This window comes from Calypte anna, chromosome 2 (genome assembly GCF_003957555.1).
Source record: "Calypte anna isolate BGI_N300 chromosome 2, bCalAnn1_v1.p, whole genome shotgun sequence".
NCBI lineage: Eukaryota > Metazoa > Chordata > Aves > Apodiformes > Trochilidae > Calypte > Calypte anna.
In genome coordinates, this window is record NC_044245.1 from 105,574,534 (window position 1) to 105,597,334 (window position 22,801).

The window sequence follows — 22,801 nt, forward strand, 5'->3', positions numbered from 1 at the left end:
ATGATTCCCCCAATGGTAATGGCTTGTACACCGTTAAGTGGGCCCAAGAAAGGCCTAGGACACTTAATGGCCATCACAGCACCAACCTCATCTACCACTTTTTTGCTGTTGCATTTTCTACCCTTTGACATATACATACATATATATATGTACATACATACATATACATACATATTTTATATATATATGTGTGTGTGTGTGTTTTCTTTTACACCTTGAGGTTATTATTATTACCACTATTCCAAATGTTCCCATATGAATTCAGGTGTGGTCTCTATTATTTGATATAAATGTGTCTTTTATTCAATTTTAGTTCCAGGACTTCTTTGGAGTCCAAACTGCACATGAAATGTCCCCCTTTTTTTTTTTTTTTTTTTTTCCCTCTCCTTTTATTTTTTTTTTTTTTTGCATAAAGAAACGTGTCCATTTTAGTCCAGAGGCTCTTGCTTTATTCGAATGACAGAGGGAGCACGAGATGTCCTTCTGAGTTCTCGTCTCAGTACGTATTCACTGAATTGGGAAGAGTCCACGCCACCTCCACATGAGCCAACAATCTCAAAACCTCTTTGCTGTAACCTCTCAAGTACCTGCAAAAAAGAGGAAAGTAAACAAACAGGCTATTTGCAGTTCAAAGATAATAAATGCTGTTTTGCTGTTTTAAATGGATACAGCTAAGGAATAAAAGCTGAGTGGGTTCCCTTGGCTTCTCTAGATTGGACTGATACCTACTGGCTTTGGCCACTGAACAATAAGAAGAAAATGAAGAAAAATGTCTTTTTTTTCCTGTCCTGTCAGCAAATCTAGGATTCTAGCTACAGAAACATTCCTGGAAAAATACTTTCTGCACTTCACAAAATTTACACTACAATAGGGCAAATACAGGAGTCCACAGCAGACTCCAGGGGATGCTGAGCAAACACCTCAACTAAATGGTAACGATGCAGATACTGCAGTCATAATTTCAGTCAAGTTACCATCATGCTTTCTAGACACTCAAAAACCAACCATGATCCCCAAAATCTGTGGTTTTGGCTAACTATGATAAAACCTGGGACCTTTTAACTCTAATTACAGGACTAATGAGTCCTACCTATCCACCTTCTTGCTTCTCTTTTCACAACCTGAGTGTCACTTCCAGTGGGAAATACAATAGCAAAAATTAAAAACCAACCAAAACAAAAAAACCCAGGAAAACAGAAGAGTCAGACAGGGCTCTCAGCAAGGCAGAGGGATGGAGGGATGCATCCAATCCATGCCAGTTAAGGAGACCTTTCCAGGGCTTACCAGGGTCAGCTGTGATGGCCACCATCCCCAGAAGAATGAGCTGCTGCTCCCACACCCCACAAGATGTGGGACCCTCTGTCCAGCATGACCAGACCACACTAGGGCTGTGCTGGGAGCAGGTGCCTACCAAGTCTTTCCCAGCTATTTCATGAATTAGCAAACTGGCTTGAATGTGTGCTGGGACAGCAAGGACAAACACAGTGGCAGAGGCCTGCTGAAGACTGGGGTGGAGGGAGAGGCAAACTGTGGTTTAAAAACACCTAAATCATGGCACGCCACATCTTTGTATGTATTGCTTCAGGTTGGAAAATGTCTTTCCAAAATATCTGAGCAAACAAATTTCAGAAAGGAGGGGGTGGGATAAGCAACCACCAAAACATCTGTGCAATTTCTGTTTATCCTGATCTTTAGCTTGTAACAACATAAGCCAGGATACCCCAGGATGCCTCAGTGCAAGCCACTGAAAAATAGCATAAGAAATTAAGTCCTGAGAAAAACTGTGATGGTAGCAATTGGTCAGGAAACTAACTCAGCCTTGGACATATAATTTAGTCTGTACTTCACTCTCCAGGTCTTTTGTTCATCCCTGTCCTACCCCACATTATTAGGACTAGGATATATTTAATGTCCCCCCAAAATGGAGACATATTGCATTATCACTGTGGGATCATTCACTCTCTTGAAGCCTGTGCATGTTTTGCCATTTCAGCTTCGGTTTTTCACATCAGTAAATACGCTTGGCAGTTCTTAATTGTGTGACAAAAACGCAAACATCAGGACAAGAGAGAAACTGCTAAAGGATATAACTGATTTGACAACTATCAGATGATGTTTGGCTAAATAGCCCTTCTTGAAAGTCCTATCCCTTTTCAGCTGGAGTCTTGCATTTAGAGCTGCTCTGAATTTGCATCTGTCACCATGACAAAACACCTTTGATGTTCCAGCATGACAGTAAAGGCAGATAAGAGATACAACTGTCCAAGCATAACATGGGTTAACCATATCTAGATAGGTCTAGATAAGTCTACCTAGACTCCTGTGTTAAGTGCTAGCACAACTGCAGCTAGATGAGCCTTCAGAGCATCCTGTGGTGCCTGGCTCATTCCCTCTGGGGAGAGAGCAGTGCAGAGCTTCCCTATCTGGACAGCAGGACCTGGCAGAAGGAAAAAGGTCACGCTCAGCTTGCAAGGCTCTTCTGTGGGAGAACTTGTTCATGAGTCTGTAGCATTTAGGAGGGGTATCTAAATCAAAGAGCATCAATAGTGCTAGTGACAAGTCAGATGGGAAGAAAAGCTCTCACTCCAAAGTGCTGGCTGTGCAGGATGTACTAAGTAGGTAGAGACAAGTGTGTGAGGTTGGTTGCTTTTAACCAACAGATGGCAGATAAAACAGATGGCACTATAACTTATGACTTTATTATAATTCTTCCAGAAATGACCTGCATTAGTCTCCCAGATTATTTCTTATCTATTTCTGATTTTAGATGTTGCTACATAGAATCACAGAATGCTTTTGGTTGAAAGGGACCTTAAAGATCACTTAGTTCCCTCCCATGGGCAAACAGAACTCTTACTAGACCAGGTTTCTCAAAACCCCATCCAAACTGGCCTGAAAGACTTCCAGGGATAAGCTTCCTTGGGCAACCTGTGCCAGTGTCTCCCCACTCCCACAGGAAAGAATTTCTTCAGAATGTCTAATCTAAATTTCCCCTCTTCCAGTTTAAAGGCATTATGCCTATCACTACACACTCTTGTAAAAAGTCCCTGCCCAGCTTTCCTGTAGGCCCCTTCAGGTACTGGAAGGCTGCTATAAGGTCTCCCCAGAGCTTTCTCTATTCCAGGCTAAACAACCCCTACTACGCCATAACAAATTAGGAAAAACTGCTGAAAGTGAAAGGGTCTTCCCTGAGACAACAAAAAGAGATGACTCTCTACATGCAGTAAGCAGACATGCCTTCGTTTTCACTACCTCAGCAAGGAGGAAGACTGAGAACAGTAAAGTAAAAAAGTATGCGGTGACTTATTCGAGAAGTATTAGGGAGGTCTTTAACAATTGCAAAAGACCTAGGTAGCACTGGAAAAATGACACACTTGTTTTTAACCACACACCTTGCCTGACAGTCTCACTGAATGGTCAAACCCCTCCTGGGATGTCCCAGTTTGAGGGGCAGCAGAGGGCACTGAGGCAAAGTCCCCTCTCGAAGGGTAAGTCTACTCAACAGATACCTTCTGCATCTGCAAACGGCTCTCTTCTCCAGAAACACTGGATCCTGTTTCAGGAGAAAGGAGGAGGAAAGCTGGCTGTGTTCTCCATCTGTGAAAGCGTGGCCCTTATTACAGCAGCTGGCTAATGCTACCGTGCAGTCCTCTCTTTCTCACGTTCATTTCCCTTTCTCTTCCCCCAGAATAAAAGCCCAGGGCTTCACCTTTTGCTCCTCCATTCTATTTAGTTGCAGAGCTCCTGTGGACTCTGGCAAGTTCAAGTACCTCCACTACCTTTTTCAGGGGAAGGCACAACTCCTGATACCCTCACAACAGGCTCCTTGGGGATGCTGTATCTTCCCTCTCTGGCTTGAGATGTCCCTGTGCTCTCTCATTAATCCAAAAAACAATCTATAACAAACAGAGCAAGGGACTGGAAGTAGGCTTGAATGGTTGCTTTGTACTCAAATGTCAAAAATTTTTTACAAAAGTTTCCTTTATATTGAGGCAAACTTTCACCTCCTAAAGCAGGTTTTTAACACTCCTGTAGTTTTCTTGACTTGGTGATGATATGTATGGATTAAGTTAAGAAAGCAGCCATGACCCCTAGAAGCAGAAAGGCTCAAAGCCTCCAGCTGATTTTGTCCATCAAAATGCTCAACTGACAGAGCAGGGGATCAACCCACTAGTACCTGGTACCTTCATGAAATGCATAGGTGGCTCCTTACCTGAACTGAGTTGAGGTGACAGTATCCGTTCAGTGGAAATCGGATGACGTGCGTTGAGTCGTGATTCCAGCCGGCATTGACAGAATTGCACATCACGTCACCAATTTCTGGAAACACTTCTTCTATCAATGACTTATCCCCACTCAGTGTAATCCTTTCTCCAAGATCTGGGGCAACTCGCACCACCAGGCACTCACAAGACTTTGAGAAGCGGCCACTCTCCCGGTCCTGTTTCCACCTTTCCATCTCTCCTAGCATGGGCTGAAGCTGGAAATACTTTGCTTCTTCATATAACAAACTGTAGTCCTGAAAGACACATATATTACTGTGCACAATTAAGGAAGAGGCATTGCTAATGTACCTCTTAATGTATATGGTTATTCGGGCTAACACTGCTCTAGATCTGGAATCCCTCAGACATGGTTCGTAATTACTGTGTAGGAAGGTGTAATAAAATAACAGTGCAAGCAAAAAATAACTCTCAGACACTTGAGACAGACTTGGTACAGCAGCACTTGGGAGAGGGAGGGGGAGGCTATGCTTGCTCAACTCCCTCCTGCTATGGAATGATCCAGGCAAAAAAAAAAGAAAAAAAAAAAATTAAAACATCTCACTTTTCCCCATATTTTATCCCCATAGTGATGTCATAAAATAATGACCTCATTGAACAGATGGAACAGAATTCAATCAGGATTCAGAAAATTCATCACTAGGATCCATTGTGTCTTACAGCAATACTAGCAGGCATTGTAACAGGTATAAGAATGTAAATGAGGGAGCCTGCAATGGTTCTAAGTGTAAAATGATTCAGATATTTGCATAATGAATTGCACATATTACTGCATTTTTAAAATTAAGTATTTAATACCTCCCCATTTTGTACTGTTTACCCCAACAGTATTGTTTACTACATTGTCTCAAATGCCAGAGCAGAGAGAATGCATTTCTAAGCACAGCCAGTACACAAACAATTTAGAACTGATGATCTGGAGTCTGTATACTGCCATTTTTTAAATTATAAAAAAAAAAATCTTGTTTTTCTAGGTTAAGAGCATAAGGCCATTTGGAAAATATATATACAGAGAAAAGCAATACATGAAGACAAGGGAAGACAGAAGAACAGAATGACTACCCAGGAAGACTGCTAATGGTCAATATAACCCTGAATTTGAGCTACAGACAGAATGCTTTATGACAACGGGACACCTAAATCACACTCAAAACACAACTTACATTTAATGTGTAATAAAAAAGTCCTTGAACTTATATATTTCTGGAGAAACAAGAACCACTGATCATTTTAAGCACTGATCTTCGGGACACCTTAAAGCCCAACGGGGAAGGACACCCCTTTGAACAACACTGGTTGAGTGAACTTGCCTGGCATTACATTTTTAATTTCAGCCCAGCTACAGGATATTTATGTGTCTAAAAGGCTCTGCATATGTAACTTCTTAATGCTGCATGGAAGGAAACTCTTCCTTTGGCTGTATTTCTGAGGACCTTGAGGACAAGTGCCCAAAACATCACAAAGCCATGCTAAGGCTTCAAAAGGGATATGATGCTTATCAGCTAGTTCCAAACTCTCCGTTTTCAGACAGGTCTACCCTTGTCACACATGGCAGAGGTAAGGATGAGTGTACAGCAGATGACTCCAAGGTTTCCACCGTATGGGTCCTGAACTCAGCCTCACACCTATTACGACCCAAACACCTGAAAACCTGTTGCAGATACATGGGATAAAAGACAGGATGGTGGGAACTGCTCTAACCCTTCCCCATCACCTTTCCCATTCGATTGGAACTGCTGTGTTTCCTGCAGTGAACTGATGGTCCAGGCAGCTATGCAGATACACAGAAGTTCATTAAGTAAGGATAAAGATCTGTTCTGATTGCAACCCTGGTCATACACACCCACATACCTACAAGCGGACAAACACAGAGCCAACACACAGAGTCTGAAGCTCTACCTCTGTAGTCTAATGTGGTGAACTACCCCAAATTTAATTTTTTATTAAAATGAAAAAAAAAAAAAAAGCAGGCTCTTTAATAAAGTTTAAACAATAAATGGGAAACTATTCTTCCCTGACTTCTCTAGAATTCCAAAATTAAACTTGCAGTATGCATTCAAGAATCTGAGGGAGAATATATTCTGTGACTTAATGCTCAAATATTACCATGTATGCAGTTTATTTTGTCAATACTGTGATTCCCACACCATTCTCTGAGTTTCAGCGTGGGAGTGGAAGCTGGAGTTGCTGCAATCAGAGGGGAAGCATAAAAGCAGATAAGAGGACAAGTAATCAGCAAAGCTTACAGTTGGTTCCAGACTGTAAGATCCTTTCTGTCTCCATCACCTTACTGCCATATTTAATTTCCCTAGGTCAAATGTGACGAGGTTGCTCCATTACACTATAGCCAGGAGGGGAAAACTTAATTTTGATGCCACTCTAGGAAAGGATGACAGATGCCACTTTAGCAACCCCCCACTTACTTTTGCCATGTACTTTAAATCAAGCACCATACCCTATATATCCTCCCCATCTAGGGCTCCATTTTGACTACATGCCAGATACTTGCTTTTCCAAGGTACATGCAAAACACCCAGGTCCTTCGAAATCTCACCTTGAAATCGTCAGGAATGAGGAGTTTCGATGTCCTTAAAAAATTCAAGATATATCTGAACATCTGCCCATCTCTGTCGATGAAATAATGCTGCTTGAGACTGTCGAGGACTATGGGCTCTGTGCCATCGAAAAGCCGTCCGATTCTGGAGAGGAAACAAGAGGCAAGTGGCAGGGTCAGACCAGTCCCAGCTTAGCAACCCAGTGCTGCAAAACACCCTCTCGTGCTGACTTCATGGAAGCAGCTCCATGGCTCCTCTTTGTAAGGAGAGGACAGGTTTCAAACCATGGTTTAAGCTGAGTGATTTCCAGTGCTGCCTCAGAAACTTCTGAGTAACACCACTGGGGAGGCAGAGGGGGAAGCAGATGGGCAGTGGCTTCTCGCAGAAGTCTCGCTTCCAAAATCTGTGCTTTGTGAGTTGACACCTCCTCGGTTATTTTGGACACTCCTCTTGATAGTGCCCATCAGCAGATCCCACCCCCACCTCCCCCCAGGGTGAGACAACCCCCTTGATTGAGTTCATCCTGCTTTCTGGGGGAATGCACAGTGAAACTGACTGAATTTGGAAACCACACTCAAAAATAGGGCTTTTTAGTTGTTTTTGTTGTCTTTGCTTATTTCTTTGTTTTTAAACCTAGAACATTGTTTTGGTTGCCATTTACTGCAACTAACACTTGGACAGGCACACCTGATAGGGCAGCACATTGTGGGAAGGTGCAGCTGGGGATACAAAGCTAAAAACATTTCAAGGTAAGGTATTAATTTCACAGTAAAAATTAACTGTTTGTGGCAGGTATCAATCAGCACACTCTAGAATAATCAGGAAAAATGCCTGACCACCACAATCACACAGCTACCTAGAGAGCCTCTGCTTGGCAAGACTTTTTGCAACATCAACTGCTAGGCGCACACACACATTTTCTAGATATGTGCCCCACAAACCTGCTTTCCTTAGAGCAGTAGGAAGGGCTGCAAATTCCAAACAAAACCTCACCAGAGCAACACAAAATACATGGCTGCGTCTCTGCATTTGCAAAATGTTCCTGAGTCACTGGCGGTTTCCCAATGAAATCACCAGGAGAGACTGGTAGGTTGTTTGATTTTGTGTGCTTGTTTATACAGCCAAATGGGGTATGTGGAAACACTTTCTCATTCTTTCCAATGCTGGTATCTCCATAGCTGTAAACAAAATGGCCTCTAAATAGCTCACTTGTGATACATCACACGGACACTCCTCGTGAAACACAAGCAATGGTTTTGGACGTGACTTCAGACACTTGCTGCTACATTCCCTGATATTCTGCAGATTTTGTGTTTTCATTATTTAAATGAAAATGCTAACTGATGTATTTTTTTTCCCAGTATAAGCAACCTGGTTTGGGAATCAGTCATGCAGAATTACATAATTGTTTGGGTTGGAAGGAACTTAAAGATCATCTATCTCCAGCCCCTTTGACAAGGGTAGGGACACTTCCCACTGGACCAGGTTGCCCCAAGCTCCGTTCAAGCCTGGCCTTGAACACTTCCAGGGAGAGAGCTGCCACAGTTTCCCTGGGCAAACTCTTCCAGTGTCTCACCAGCCTCACAGCAAAGAATGTCCTCATAACATCTCATCTAAATCTACCCTCTTCCAGCCTAAAACCACTACCTTATCACTAGTCTTATCACTACACGCCCTTGTTAAAAGTCCCTCCCCACCTTTCCTACAGCCCCATTATGTACTGGAAGGCTGCTATACAGCCTCCCAGGGACCTTTCCTTCTTCAGATTGAACAGTCACAACTCTCTCAGCTTGCCTTCACAGGAAAGGTACTCCAGCCCTCTGACCATCTTTCTGACTCTTCTCTGGACTTGCTCCAACAGCTCCATGTTTTTCCTATGTTGGGGACTCCAGAACTGGACGCAGCACTCCAGGTGGGGTCTCACAAGAGCAGAGCAGAGGGGGAGAATCCCCTCCTTCGACCTGCTGCCTGTGATTCTTTTGATGCAGCCCAGGATATGTTTGGCTTTCTGAGCTGAAACTACATGCTGGCGGCTCATGCTGAGCTTCTCATCAACCAACACTCCCCAGTCCTTCTCTTCGGGGCTATGGTCAATCCATTCTCTGCCCAGCGTGCATTTGTGCTTGGGATTGCCCCAGCCCATGTGCAGGACCTTGCCCTTGGCCTTTTTGAACTTCATGAGGCTGGCATGGGCTCACTCCTCATGCCTGTCAGGGTCCTTCTGGATGGCATCCCTTTCCTCAGGCACTGGCAGCAGGTTATTAAACATCTGCAGAGTACTAAAGAGCATACAGTACTATCACTGGACATCAGCATGGAGTCTGGGGACTGATTGCTACTTACGTTCCCTGACTGTGCTCAGTTTGTGGCCTAAGTAAGAATACAAGTCTGTCTTTTCACAAGAGGGATACACCAAGCACAACAAGCAGTGTCAGCACACTGTTTTTGTTATAAAGTGAAGAAAAAATGGCTCCCCACCACCAGCAGCAAAAAATCCAAACAAAAACTCAGGGATGATCAGCCCTCCTGGCTGCACGAAGCATCCTAACTTCTGTCCACAAGCCAGAAGAAGGAGATCTCCATGAAAGGTTCAAGAGGCAAAAGATGGATTCCCCCCCACCCCAAGGAGGGGGAGGATGGCAAGGCTTGCAGTGAAAAATGCCCTTTGAAAATGGCATGAGCAACACAAGTGGAGTCTGGGGTGATGTCTGTGCCCATGGCAGGGACATCAGTAGTGCATTCACCAGTAAGTTGTGAGCAGAATACCAGTCTCATCAAGTCATTCTCTCCAGCTGGGAAAGCTGAAGACCAGAAAAGAAATAAAGCCCCATTAATCTCAGGTGGCCACTGACAATTCTATAGGAAATGCCTGAATTAGTTTGAGTGGCGTGAAATCTGTAACATAAGGACTTAAACATGTTTTGCAGAACGATCAGGTGCAAATATTTTTTTCTCAATATTTTTTCCTTACAATAATTCAAGCTTTCTTCCTCAGATACTTGTTACTGCCTGCCCTGCTGCTCAAAATTAAAGCTCTGATGGGCCATATAATACAGATTCTTGTTCACTATGTGGATGAGCACCATTTATGTCTAATATGGTAGCACTCAATATTTCTAATTAATTTTCCCCTATACTCAAGCATGTTGTCTTGCGAACTATGATGGAGTTCACACACAAAACACACCTATCTGGCCAAGTCAGTCATTACTGAAATGTATAACAGTAATTGGTTTCTGCAGCATTTTCCTAGTTCTAAATTACTACTATAATTACATATTTTAAACCTCTAGGCTTTTTGTCTTCATTTTAGTAATTGTTTCGGAGAAAAACAAGATAATATCAGAGGATGGAGCCTTCTGACAAAACCATAATGCTGACAAGAGCACACAACCATCTGGAGTGCTACCTGGGACCTGAAAGATGCGGGCTGGAAGAATTAAGAGAAAGAAGTGCCTTAGTACACTGCTGAGTTCAGCAGCAATAAAAACCCAGGAACTGTAAAGTCCCAATCCCTCTCCCTTCCCCTCAGTTTTCAGGACCACTTTGCAATGCACAGCTTCACTTTCACATGTTAAAACAGCTTTGAAAGTGTAGACACCATGCAGAGAGACTTCTATAAACAAAAGTAAAGCCTTTCCTTTTCAGATGGAAAAATATAGAGTTCAACTTCCTTCAAATGGCCTCCAGGGAAAGACTTGAGATAATATGGGACCCAATTCTGGTGGCGTGGTCCTTTTCCTAAGCTGCATTTGCTACACCCATCAGGAGAGCAGATTGGGTCATGCCAGGATGTAGGGGAAGCCCAACACCTCCACCCTCTAGCCTCCCTCTGTACTCTCTGGTTCTTGGAAGCATAGCAGCAAGCTCTCTGCCATGCCCCCCTTGACAGCTTCTCTATACAATAATATTTCAGTACCCTCCCTCTCTGCCACCCGTAGTTCTGCTGCTCCTCCTGTTTGGGCTCACACTGCAATTATAAATACTTAAGGGGCATCAGTTTTGCTGGCATCAGAAGGGAGCGTTAAGGTACATTTATTATAATTTCACTTCCAAAAAAAAATCTGAAAGATATTTTTGCCTATATCCTTCTTGACAGCATTGGCTGATGATTGGCAAAGACATGTTGTTTTTTTTTTTTAAATAATTTGAAAAAGACAAATATGAAACAGCTGAGTGGATTTCCAAATGGGAAAGTGCTTTGAAGGGGGCTTGCAAAATAAGCTGATAATTATATGCAGAATTAGTCAAATATCAAGGGTAAAGGATAAAGAACTGTAGTCCATTTACAAGAAAATGCACTTCTGAAATATTTAATTAAAACTAGCAGGCTGGAATTTTCTGTATATCAGGAAAATTAATGTCCCATGGGTTGAAAGTGCGACCTCCAATGGGTAATAATTAATGTCTATGGCTTTAAGTATCATATTCCACTGTCAGAAAGCAAATGCTTCAAGGGTTGAAAAATATAACCAGTGGAAAACTCAGCTGCCATCAGAGAATTAGGTTTTACTTTAAGGACACAAAACAGATACAGCCACAAGCCCAGTTTTAGTGAGGAGAAAACAACTGGATACGGAAAAGATCAATGTTTTACTCCCATAAAAGCCTGTAGGGAACCTTCTCCTCACAGACCAGCACTCCCATAGCAGCCTTTCTAGACCAGAAAGCTGGCATGGGAAGATGACATTGCTTACAGGATTTTTGAAACTCTTCAGAAACAAGTTCTGTTTGTCAGGTATAAAAATACAGTCAGTCTGCAGCAAAACTGTCCACACAGTGTGCTTATAACCTTTGCTCTCAGTGTATAAATATTTACATATATTATTATACACATGAAGAGGAAGACTTCCCTTTATTATATTCTGCCTCAGTTGAGAATTTGGAAAAGCAGAAATAATTACAAACAAGATGGCCAATATTAATTAAATAAGTCAACTACTGCACAACTTAACCCTAAGAAAAATGACACAGCTTAGTGGACAGAGCCAAAATTCTCCTCCTTTGTAATCAAAGGGATACAAGGAACGTGGAAAAGCAGCAAGCCTTGGTGTCTGCAAGCATACAGAATACTGCATTACTTTCAGTCTAAGGCATAAATAAACCTAATATTATTTTTTTTTCTGAGAAAACAGAGATGCCATATTATTGAATATATGCGGTATAATATTTCTCATAATTATCAGAGGACAAAAACCCAAATCTGAAAATTCTTTTGCAACAAACTGTTTTCAAGAGTTCCAAGCTGTCAGCTTTCCCTGCTCCCTGTCTCCTTCACTGAACAACAAAAAGAGAAGAAAACTGCTGTTTAATAAGTTCGCAGGGAGAGCTGCACAGCAGGAGGAGCACTGGTGATGCCCTGGCACATCAGGGTAAGAAACTGCCTGGGACTCCACTGAGGTCAGATATTCAGTGGCTGGCAAAGAGCAAAGCATTCATGCAAACGCATCCCTCTCCCTCCAATAATGACAATATAGAAAGAAAAAGTATTTTAGTTGAACTCTCACTCACCTGATTGGAGCCACTGTGGCAAAGTGAGCAGGGGTTTGGTACTTAAGAGGGTAAGTGAATGCAAGATTTACTATCACCTCATTATATTTATGTGGCTAATGGGAATGCTTACTTAACACTCTGGGGTGTGCAGACAGTGAGCTGGAATACGTTTTTACTTTTTTCTCTGTGACTTTTCAGTCTGCGTTGTCCTTATTAATTTCTTTTAATTTTCTTTTACTAAGTGCTCAAAGGCAATTTGCGTAAGAGCCCATTATAAATTAGATCTGTTTAATGGTATGCTCATCTCATGGCTATTTAATTTTACTCCTCGTATGTCTAAATTACATAATTTTGCACTGTCCCCTAGAAGCTAGTACATTTGGAAAGGGATCCATGCCAACAAGAAATGCTATCCTGTCCGAGCAGATAATTCTTGTTTCAGAGGCCCACTTTAATGGTAATAATCTCCTTCTCTTTTTTCAATACTTCACGCCACTTGGGTCCACAGTGACTGAATACCTAGCAACCTTTATAACTCTGCATAACAAAAGTTGGCTCATAAACATGATATAACAGAATACATTTGCAATTTTCAGGAACATATATTATGAAAACCGCATTTTAACCAAATACTCTGTTGTAATCTCTTGCTCTAAGTGCTATTATAATTTGTTCTTATCTCTTCCTCCTTACATTTAATTTAAGGTTTCATGTCCGTGAGTCTCAGGAATTCTTTGGCACAGACAGTTCCTACATTATCAGAAGAAGCATGAATACAATAGTTATAAAGCAAAGGTAACAGGGGAAAAATTTATTAAAACCTAAAATCTCATTAAACCTTCTACAGAAAAGGTATTTATATAGGAGCCAAAATGACAGAGCAGAAAGGAAGTATGGGAGGAGGTATTAAAACACCAGTTCTTATGAGAGTTCAAAGAAAATGTTACATGGCATTTTAAAGAACAGATAAATTCCAGTCACTGAGTAGAAGGATGTCAAACCTTTGTGGAAATATTTGCTGAAGATTAAAGAACTGAAGCATTTACATGGAGATCATTTCAAACATCTAAGATTGTTATTTGAGCACAGAAGCCAAAGAAAAGGTAAGGGCAAGCTCAAAAGGCTAATGAAACATTTAGAAGAAATTGAGATAGACGAGAAGTGGTAAATAGACTTAAACACGGAGTAAAGCATGCGAAGAACAGATGGGAAGGGTCTGGAATAATGAGTGAGGTGGTATTGTCAGTGAATGCATCAGAGGAGAGAAGGAGAAAAAAAAAAAAGCATCATGGTATTTGCTATAACCTGCCTGATCAGAGGCAGCACCAGAAGCAGAGATGAAAGCAAATCAGACATGTTACAAAATTAACTAATAGCCATTGGGATCTCAGGCACATGGACAAACTGACACATTAACTAGAGAAGAGTAAATTGCACAACAACGTGTAGTCATGTTGCAAGAATGCCACTTGCATGAGAGTGAACTACATCTTTCTATGGCACTGATGAGTGTGGATATGAAGAGACACATAACGAAATGCCATCTGAACAGGAGAGGGTGTGTGGGTCACAAGAAACATTGGGGTGAACATTGGTAAAAAATGGATGGCTAGAGCTCCAGAAGTCAACAGCAACATCCTTATCTCTGTTTGTCTGAAAAAAAATTTTTTACAAGAAAAGTCAAGGCCTGTATTTTCCTGCTAAATGGGTCATCAAACAACCCAGGAGATTCACCCCAGAAGTAATAATTACACTACAAAATACAGGAACTCCTCTGATGTACATAATATGCTAGTTAGCAGCCTTATGGTGGGTGCAGAATGCCCAACAATAGAAGGCCAAAAAATGAAGGCTCTGTCACAACCTTCTCCAGGCATGTTCAAATGCCCATTCCCAAACTCAGGACCATCATTCACCCAGACTAAAATGCCACTTGCAGAAATGCTGACTATTTAGAAAATAAATAAATAAATGGTTGGGATGGGATGTTAACAAGAGGTGACTCATGGGAAGAAAACGATCTATGTGGGCAGACGGAAACCATCTCTCACATTGCAGGATGGCAGCCAGGGTGAGGCCAGAGGAGCACTATCCCTGGACTGCAGATGACGGGCCAGGGAGTTTCTGTTTACCATATACCTTCTCTCTCTGCTCTGGTATACCAAAGAGATATAGACAGATAAGAGGAACAGGCTGCAACCCAAATCTCCATCTTTTCACACAAGGCTGGGCAGGTTAAGTCTTTTAAAAGCAATTTCAATACTGTGGCTGCCAAACCTCCTGAACCTCAAGGTTGCATTATAGGCTTCAGATGTGGCTGAGAGAGGTTTGTCCTCTGCTCTACAGCTGTTTCCTAACCCCAAACCAAGGTCCTCACCTGGACAATCTCCCTCATTTTTTGGCACAGTGAGGTTCCTCTATCTGCAAGACACTGCAGTTGGTGGCACTCCCCAAGACATCCTACCTATCCCTGACAGTTTTGCTTGTCTCCAGTTACCAAGTTCTCCCTTAAGCCCTTTTGCTACCATACAGACCCGTCACAAGAAAAGCCTTGTAATTCCAAAAAAGGGTGTTCCCTCAGCCAAACCACTACATACAGAGTGGTATCACAGCCCTTCTTTTCCTCTAGGACCCTGAGACACCTCTCCAAACAGCTGGTGCTGATGAGGCCTGACCCAGCACACATCCCAAGCCAGGAGACCTGGAGCAGAGGCCGAGGCTGCAGATACCTTCTGTGAGCCCTCTTGCACCACAAGAAGTATTTTGCTTCAGATATTTGTCAGGACCTTAAAAACTTTTCAGTTTTCCAGTGCCAATCAAAACCACTTTTCCTAAAATCATTTAAACCAATGAAACATTAAATCAATTATTCATGCAAATATGTTTTCCATCTCTGCTTTTTGTAACCAACTTTTCTTGGCAATGATAACATTTCACTGAAAAAATTAACAAATATTCTCATTGCTTGCCAAGATAATTTTACTAAGCTGGAATCCGATTTCACTGAGGTTTGTTATTTATGTTTTATCTCGAGGGAAGCTGCCTATTAAGTTAGTAGCAACCGTGTCCTTTTGCTTATGATACGGTTATTACCAAGTTATCAGAAGTACCTTTAAGTTATTAGGGTGCAATGGCAAATTAAGTACTTTGCGTCATAATTAGCTAATAACGTTTGAATTATATTTTAATCATGTTTAAGATGGTCAGGTTTGCTGTGAGTACGGATAATGGAGGACAGGAGCAAAACTGGAGCGTTTATCATGCAATACCAAAAGCCAGAAAGTAGCTAAACTGGTGAAAGCACAACATCCCAAAGGCCATGATAATCTATATATTCAGAAGCCTGAACCCTTTTGCAGGCAGCAATGTAATAAAGTAGAACTTGTGTCTTGGGATCATGTTTAAGTAAAAAGGAAAAATGTATTCTCTCCAAACCACTCTCCTTCAATTCTGACATTTTTTCTTAAAAAGACATGGTAGTAACCTATCTTTAAAGTCTTATCTGTAAATGCAGATTCCACAGAGAGAACACTGGTAAAAGGCAACTTTAAAAAAAGGTACAGGAGCCATTTCCCTTTCAAAAATCTGGCAACTGAAAAAAAAGCCCAAAAACCAAAACACCAAAACAAGAACAAAAACACCCAACAACAAAACCTTCCCACAATGGGAAAATTCTTTGATGTGTTCCTCTCTACATCAAATTTGCCCCTCAGCTTTCATGAATTTCATTCAAACCACTGTTAGCTCTCAGTATTTCCTCTGTACCCTCAAGAAGGCTCAGCATCAAAATTTCATGTACATATCACCGGAAAGCAGGAAACACTGAGATTCTCCATGAAATCCTTTACAAAACTATCAGCAAAAGGAGGTCTGGATCCAAACCCAACAGATGGCTGTCCCAGTTAAGAACATATATGCACTGCCTAAGAAGTGCTATAGTATCACTAACTCTGCCCCTTCCCAGAATGTTGTTTTGGGAATCAGGCATTGTACTACTTACACCTGGAGCCTGTGCCCCTGAGAACAACAACCACTGCAATGCAACCGTAACAAGGTTTCCAAGATCTTCACAACTTTGGCTACTTAGCCAGAAATCCTGTCTATGTTGTTTTGTTACCTGGTGCTTCCTCTACGAAAAAGGACAACACATTTCCACAGACAGCATGAGGACACACTTGCCCTTTCACTTTGCAAGAGTTGCAAAAACTCCTTCCACATTGCAGCTCATGAAGGCAAGAGATGGTACAGGCAACTTCTGTGTGCTGTACTAGTGATCCTACAGACTCTTCAAGAGAGAGGGGCCAGTTCTACTATAAGGCCTAAGAAAAAGCTTCTCACTAATGAATAAAATTCAGAGAGAGAAAGTGCTTCTAAAACCTTAAGCTGTTACCTACACAGAGACTGTGTCCCCAGAAAACACCATCCTCCAGACCCCAGAATGGAATAAAGTATTCCTAAACATCCTTGCTCCTCTGCTATCAATAAACACTGGTGAAAGTCACCTGCAAAGTCTGTAACATCCTTCTCAAGTGCAGTTCATGCAGCAGCAGCCCATAAAACAGATTAATAGGTTTCAGCCCTGCTGCTGAACTTGGTCTTGGACTGTTACAAAACAAATTTGCCAGGGAAGGTTGAAAGGATGTTCAGCTTGCCTTTCTAAAGCCCTACAATAATGGACAAAGAAAAAACTTACATATTTAAAGAGCATTTTTAAGGTAGTCAAAATAAGCTTCTCCAGTTCAGATGTGTCAAATATTAGAGATGACTCTGCAACTTTCATTTTCAAACTTGTCTCTGGACTATTGACTTGGTCTTTACTGATCCATTGTTATCCTATTTCATCCCTCAATCCAGGCAGCACACAACCTGGGTAGAAGCTAGTGTTGCAGAGTGTAGCAGACTTGCCATGGGCTCTGATTCATCTGTTGGAGGAGTAGGAGATGGTATAATGCATGAGGAGGGGGTTCATAGACTCATAGAATGGTTTGGATTGGAAGGGAACTTACAGAGTTACACTTCCCATGGGACCAGGTTGCTCAAAGTCCCATCCAGCCTGGCCTTGAACACTTCCAGGGAGAGAGCTGCCACAGCTTCCCTGGGCAAACTCTTCCAGTGTCTCACCAGCCTCACAGCAAAGAATGTCCTCATAACATCTCATCTAAATCTACCCTCTTCCAGCCTAAAACCACTACCTTATCACTAGTCTTATCACTACACGCCCTTGTTAAAAGTCCCTCCCCACCTTTCCTACAGCCCCATTATGTACTGGAAGGCTGCTATACAGCCTCCCAGGGACCTTTCCTTCTTCAGATTGAACAGTCACAACTCTCTCAGCTTGCCTTCACAGGAAAGGTACTCCAGCCCTCTGACCATCTTTGTGACGCTCCTCTGGACTTGCTCCAACAGCTCCATGTTTTTCCTACGTTGGGGACTCCAGAACTGGATGCAGCACTCCAGGTGGGGTCTCACAAGAGCAGAGCAGAGGGGAAGAATCCCCTCCTTTGACCTGCTGGCTGTGATTCCTTTGATAGAGCCCAGGATATGTTTGGCTTTTCTGTGCTGCAAGTGCACACTGATGGCTCATGTTGAGTTGCAGGAAGGGAACATTGGTAGGGCCAGGGGGGGGGATGTGCTCTGAAGAAATGAACTCTGTCCAAGTGTGTGTCAGATTTCCTACACAACACTAGCACTAAGCATGCCTGCCTTATTTTTTTTTACCTCCTTCAACTGAAGCAAGAAGGTACTAAAGAATGCTGCAAAGAAAGCATGCAAGAATGGTTCTTCAAATAATATATTGAAAATTCAGCTCCAGGACACGTGTTGAACTAAGGAGGAACAGGAGATGCTGATGACCTGTTTATTAACTAAGCACCACGGTTCTCTGTGCACAGCAGGCAATCTAATATTGGAGATGATATTCCTACATGTAGACCACAAAACCCAACAAACTAGGGTTGCTCTGGCTGCTCTAATAATGTCATTTTTCTGTAAAGCTGACTTTAATTGCAACAAAGAAGCTGCAAGGCCACTTCTCTCAAACGTGTTTTGCTTTACTCACCTACTCACAGATTCCTCCACCTAAACCAAAAATTGTACTTCCAGACTAACATCCCAGATCATAAACTCTTTGAGAAAGGCAGTGCAGATAGCATGAGAGCATACACAGTAGAGGCAATACAGATGTGGGTGCTTTGAGCACAAATTTTAATATGAGAATCAGAACACCATACACTGCTTTTGATGAACCCTAATTTATACACGTGATGATCACATTGCTGTGATTCCTTGTGTAGACACACACATGTGCCTACATAGTAGAGAGACGTGTTTATACCCATATAACTCATACCCATATATTTACATGTTTAACTGCTTCCATGCTAGAGGTTGAAATGATTTAAGCATTTCAGTAAGTAGGAAAATTACACCATTAACCAAATCAGTCCATACAAAACCTGTGAACTAATCAGTTAAGAGGACAGGAAAGTCCACCTAAAACAGCTTAGGCAGTGTCTCTGAGCAATAAATAATGCTTAATGCAAAGGTTAGAAATGCCAAAGCCACACCTGCACATTCTGCTGGTGGTGGGGTGATAAAAACCATAAAGATAACATTATTTCCATTGGCAAACTTTAGATATACAAAACAGTGGCTTTATTGTTTATTAAATTAGATGCTGTCATGGTGTAATCATCCCTGCAGCCATTCCAAACCCAAGAGTACCTCAGATGTATTTCTCTGGAGGATGTAGAGAGAAAAGAAAGGAAAAAAGCTGAGATACAGTACAGAAGCAATACAGCCCCATGAAAAGAGACAGAAGGAATGATAACTCCACATATGTGAAAACAGATACTATAACTGCAGACAGTGAAATCCTCAAAAATATCACATGACAAAACTGTTACATCACGGTTCCTTTGATGCATGACATCCAGGATGTGATTGAGCTGCCTAAACACAGGTGTCTGGTGCCACTTGAGATGCTGCAGGGCACCTCTGGGGACTCCCAAAGGGCTGGAGGGGTGGCACAGGGACACTACTGTAGACCTGTGTGTGCCTGGAGCATTCACAGGAACCTTCAGGCATGGGCAATAGCTGCTCAGGTTATTGCAAACATACCCCCCACACAAAATGGCCAGAAACTGGCAGTACTGAAATTCGTATATTAAACATAGTGCAACGCTATTCTTCATCCATGTTTTCATCTTAATCTTCTTTTTTCATCTTCATACTCATTCCAAGACAAAAAAAAGTCTTTACTAAATAAAAAAGCAACAAATTTGTGTGATACAAAATTGTAAGCTACAGTTTGCACTGCTCCTCAAATGTGTAGGAATTTGTTGGGTTTTTTTAAATCAAAGCACTATTTTACTCTGCAGTCAGAGTAACTATTTACTCTGCAATCAGCATAACCTCACACAGAGGAGCTGCCTTCTTAGCTTCTTCCCAAGATGCAGCTTGACCAGGGAAATTACAGAAGAGAACCACTGGAAGCTGTATGGTCTCCTAAGTGTGTTAGGATCCCCATTTCCTAAATGCAGACAGTGAGCCCCAAGTATTTTAGCAGGGTTTTGTTGAAGCAAGATGACTCTTGTGTCGAGCTACAGCCAATGGAACAGGATGCAGACACCCATGGAGGGCAGCTCAGCCCTGCACACCATGACTATTTCATTATTTCATTCACTTTGAAACCTATCTCTAAAAAGATAGAATCAAGTATGACTTTACTTGTATTTTTTTGAAAAAAGCAAGCAAAAAAAAAAGCCACTGCCTAAGGGTCTTTTCCCCAGACATTAATACCACTGCACCAATCTGGTATCAACAGATGCAGTTGCATCTTGCACTAGATAGACTGGAACTGAAAAAGAACTGATAAACCACCAAAACAATTGAGAATGCCAAAAAACTATGACATCCCTACCATCCAGAAGAGGAAAAAAAAAAGACAACAATTTAGTGATAGAAATCCTAAATTTCAAGACTTGTTTGTTGGGGTTTTTTTTTTGAGAATAATGCAAGTTCCAATATCAGCATTTTCGGGGTCAGAAAACTATTTCAAAAAGTTCTCTTCCACTCTGCTTGCTGAAAATAAAACATGTTACAACAACCTTGCATGACTCTTTCTACTTAATACTGATATGTTCTGCTCTGTATCCGAATGCAAAAAAAAAAAAAAATCTAGCAGAAATCCAGTGTTTGGTATGTTTCTGATTTTTTTCTATTGCATCACCACAAGGCATGGATATAATTGTTTTCTACAATCTTTACAGAAGATCTACAGAACCACATTATTGAAAGGCACAGAAGACAAAAATGAGTTTGGAGTAATCAAGAGTTGCACTGTTTCATCTCTCTGTGCTATGATGATGCGCCCTTGTTTCATATGTACACTTAGTCAGCAACGTGCTACAACAAACTTGACCTTTATCGGGACAAGATTTACACAAACCCTGTTTCTTGGGGGGATCTCAACCCATTTATTTTGTTCTGTTTGCAGCCTCTGCAATTTCCAACTGATAAAGCTTTCATCAACCCTTCCCAGTGGAAGCCTCCTGCAAAGAAAAATATTCAATCATGCAAGGCCAAGGAACATAGTCCTTTCTGGGATTCTTCTTAGCAAAAGAAAGGGCCCTTGGAAGAAACATTCCCAGAGCATCCCCATCAGGAACAGCCCAGCACACCCTGTCAGACCTTATGCAGGTTTGGGGACAGGTTTGGAGAAGAACCCAATTTTTTTTTTTTTTCTTTAAATGAGAACTGCTCTACTAGCTTTCTGCCTTTTGTATGGTACAGAAGCCTATTTTATGTTCTTCCTCAATCTTAGGGCCCTTTGTGTTTATCATGACTTCAGGACTTCAATAAAGAGAAGGAAGAAGGACTAACACCTCTGATTTAGCTACTCAGCATTTTAATAGGAAATAAAATTATGTGTGCGGAGGCTAAACACAACTGAAAGTCACACCAGCTATTTCTGCTTTCAAACCAATGCTTTGTGCCTTGTAATAATACCAGACAAGCAGCAACTTCCAATAGTGTCCTTTTCACCCTTTCTACCAAAGAGAGAAGTATGGTATGTACTAGATTAGGGCTTTTATTTCTACTTCTGAAGAGAGGAATTAAACGCTCACCTGGAACCTGCCCTCTGTGGTCCAGGGAGCACCATCCATTCAGTTTTGGAGAGTGACTCCATCCATCCAAAGCAGAAGTGGAAAAGTGCAATTGTAACTCTGCTGATGAGTTTATTTGGGTTAGCTGCTAAGCAAGAAAAGGCCAGTGTGAAAAGAATGGCCCAAGGCTTAGCTTTATGAGAAAACAGTATTAGAAACTGGGAAAATGAGAATGCCTGATAAAAAGTGGAGCCTCCAAATACACTTTAGCTACAGAAAAACAACAGTTTTTCTCCTCTCCCTTTCCCATGAGTTGGGTCTTCCATGAAGGAAATGCAAGCAGGTCCCTGACATCATTTCCCCAGCTTACATCTTCTTGAATAATTTTTACTACCACTTCCTTACTGGTGTACCTCCTTTGCACCAAAAAGATGGACACTGTCACAGGCTTTCCTCTGCAGCAAGGTGAGGTTTCCTCTGGAGCCAAGGTGACTCCCTACGGAGTTACTGCAGTAGTGCTGGAAACTCCTGCGAGCAGGGGTATGGCACAACATTCCTCAGATTTTGGAAGGCCAGAGGGAAGATTAACATTCAGGGAGGCTTATTCCCAAGTGAAGCCAGTAAAGCAAAATTAAACCTTTGTATTCTGCAAAGGATGAGGACAGTGTTATTGAGAACATTAGCGAGACATGAGAAAAATCAGACACTGGCACATCAGGAGCAAATCATGATGGGCATCAAAATGTTTTAGCAAACTAGAAGAGGAAAATAAATATGGTCTATGTGATTGAAAAGTGCCCATGCTGACTCTCTGCTTTTCATATGCTTGATGGTGACTTCAGTCCTTTGCAGCTCCATCCACAGCACTTGGAGAACAAGAAACCATCTTATTGTTTCAAACAGAACATGAACAGTTTTCATGTGAGAAGCTCCAAATATAAAATTAAAAAAAAACAACGTATTTTTCTAAAAACTCTGAAATTGTGCTTCTAGTAAGCTAGAATTTAATAGTAAAAATGAGTAAACAATAGCTTTTGAAGCTGAAGAAGTTACCATTATGGTGTTATCTAATCTCTCCCCAGAAGTCAAGAATTATGACTAAACCCTTCCAACATACATATTGCCTGAAATTCTATGTCAGAAGTATAACCAATTGCATTTGGCAACCCTTAGTCAAGAGAGAGGCTGACTATAATTGGATGAATATTTGAAGTGCTTCATTATTCATGTAGGAAGGCTAGGTAAAAAGTGTTTTGTAGTCCCAAGACACTGGAGGGTGTGTGTTATTGGGTAATATGCAATTAGGAATGTTGACAGCACTCTGCCTTTAGGATCACCCTGTCCAACGAAGCACCTGGGTGTA

The 22,801-nt window shown here is 41.7% G+C and overlaps 1 protein-coding gene across 1 annotated transcript in view; it reads right to left on the reverse strand.

The window, feature by feature from the left end:
* Positions 1-392: 392 nt before the first annotated feature.
* KCTD1 (potassium channel tetramerization domain containing 1) overlaps positions 393-22,801 on the reverse strand; it is a 64,331-nt gene continuing 41,922 nt past the window's right edge. Inside the window, exons 3-5 of the mRNA XM_030445143.1 lie at positions 6,838-6,982; positions 4,214-4,519; positions 393-587 (exon numbers count right to left, since the gene is read on the reverse strand). Of these exons, the coding sequence (XP_030301003.1) occupies positions 429-587; positions 4,214-4,519; positions 6,838-6,982 (610 nt within the window). The 3' untranslated portion in view covers positions 393-428. The remainder of the gene's footprint in view (positions 588-4,213; positions 4,520-6,837; positions 6,983-22,801) is intronic.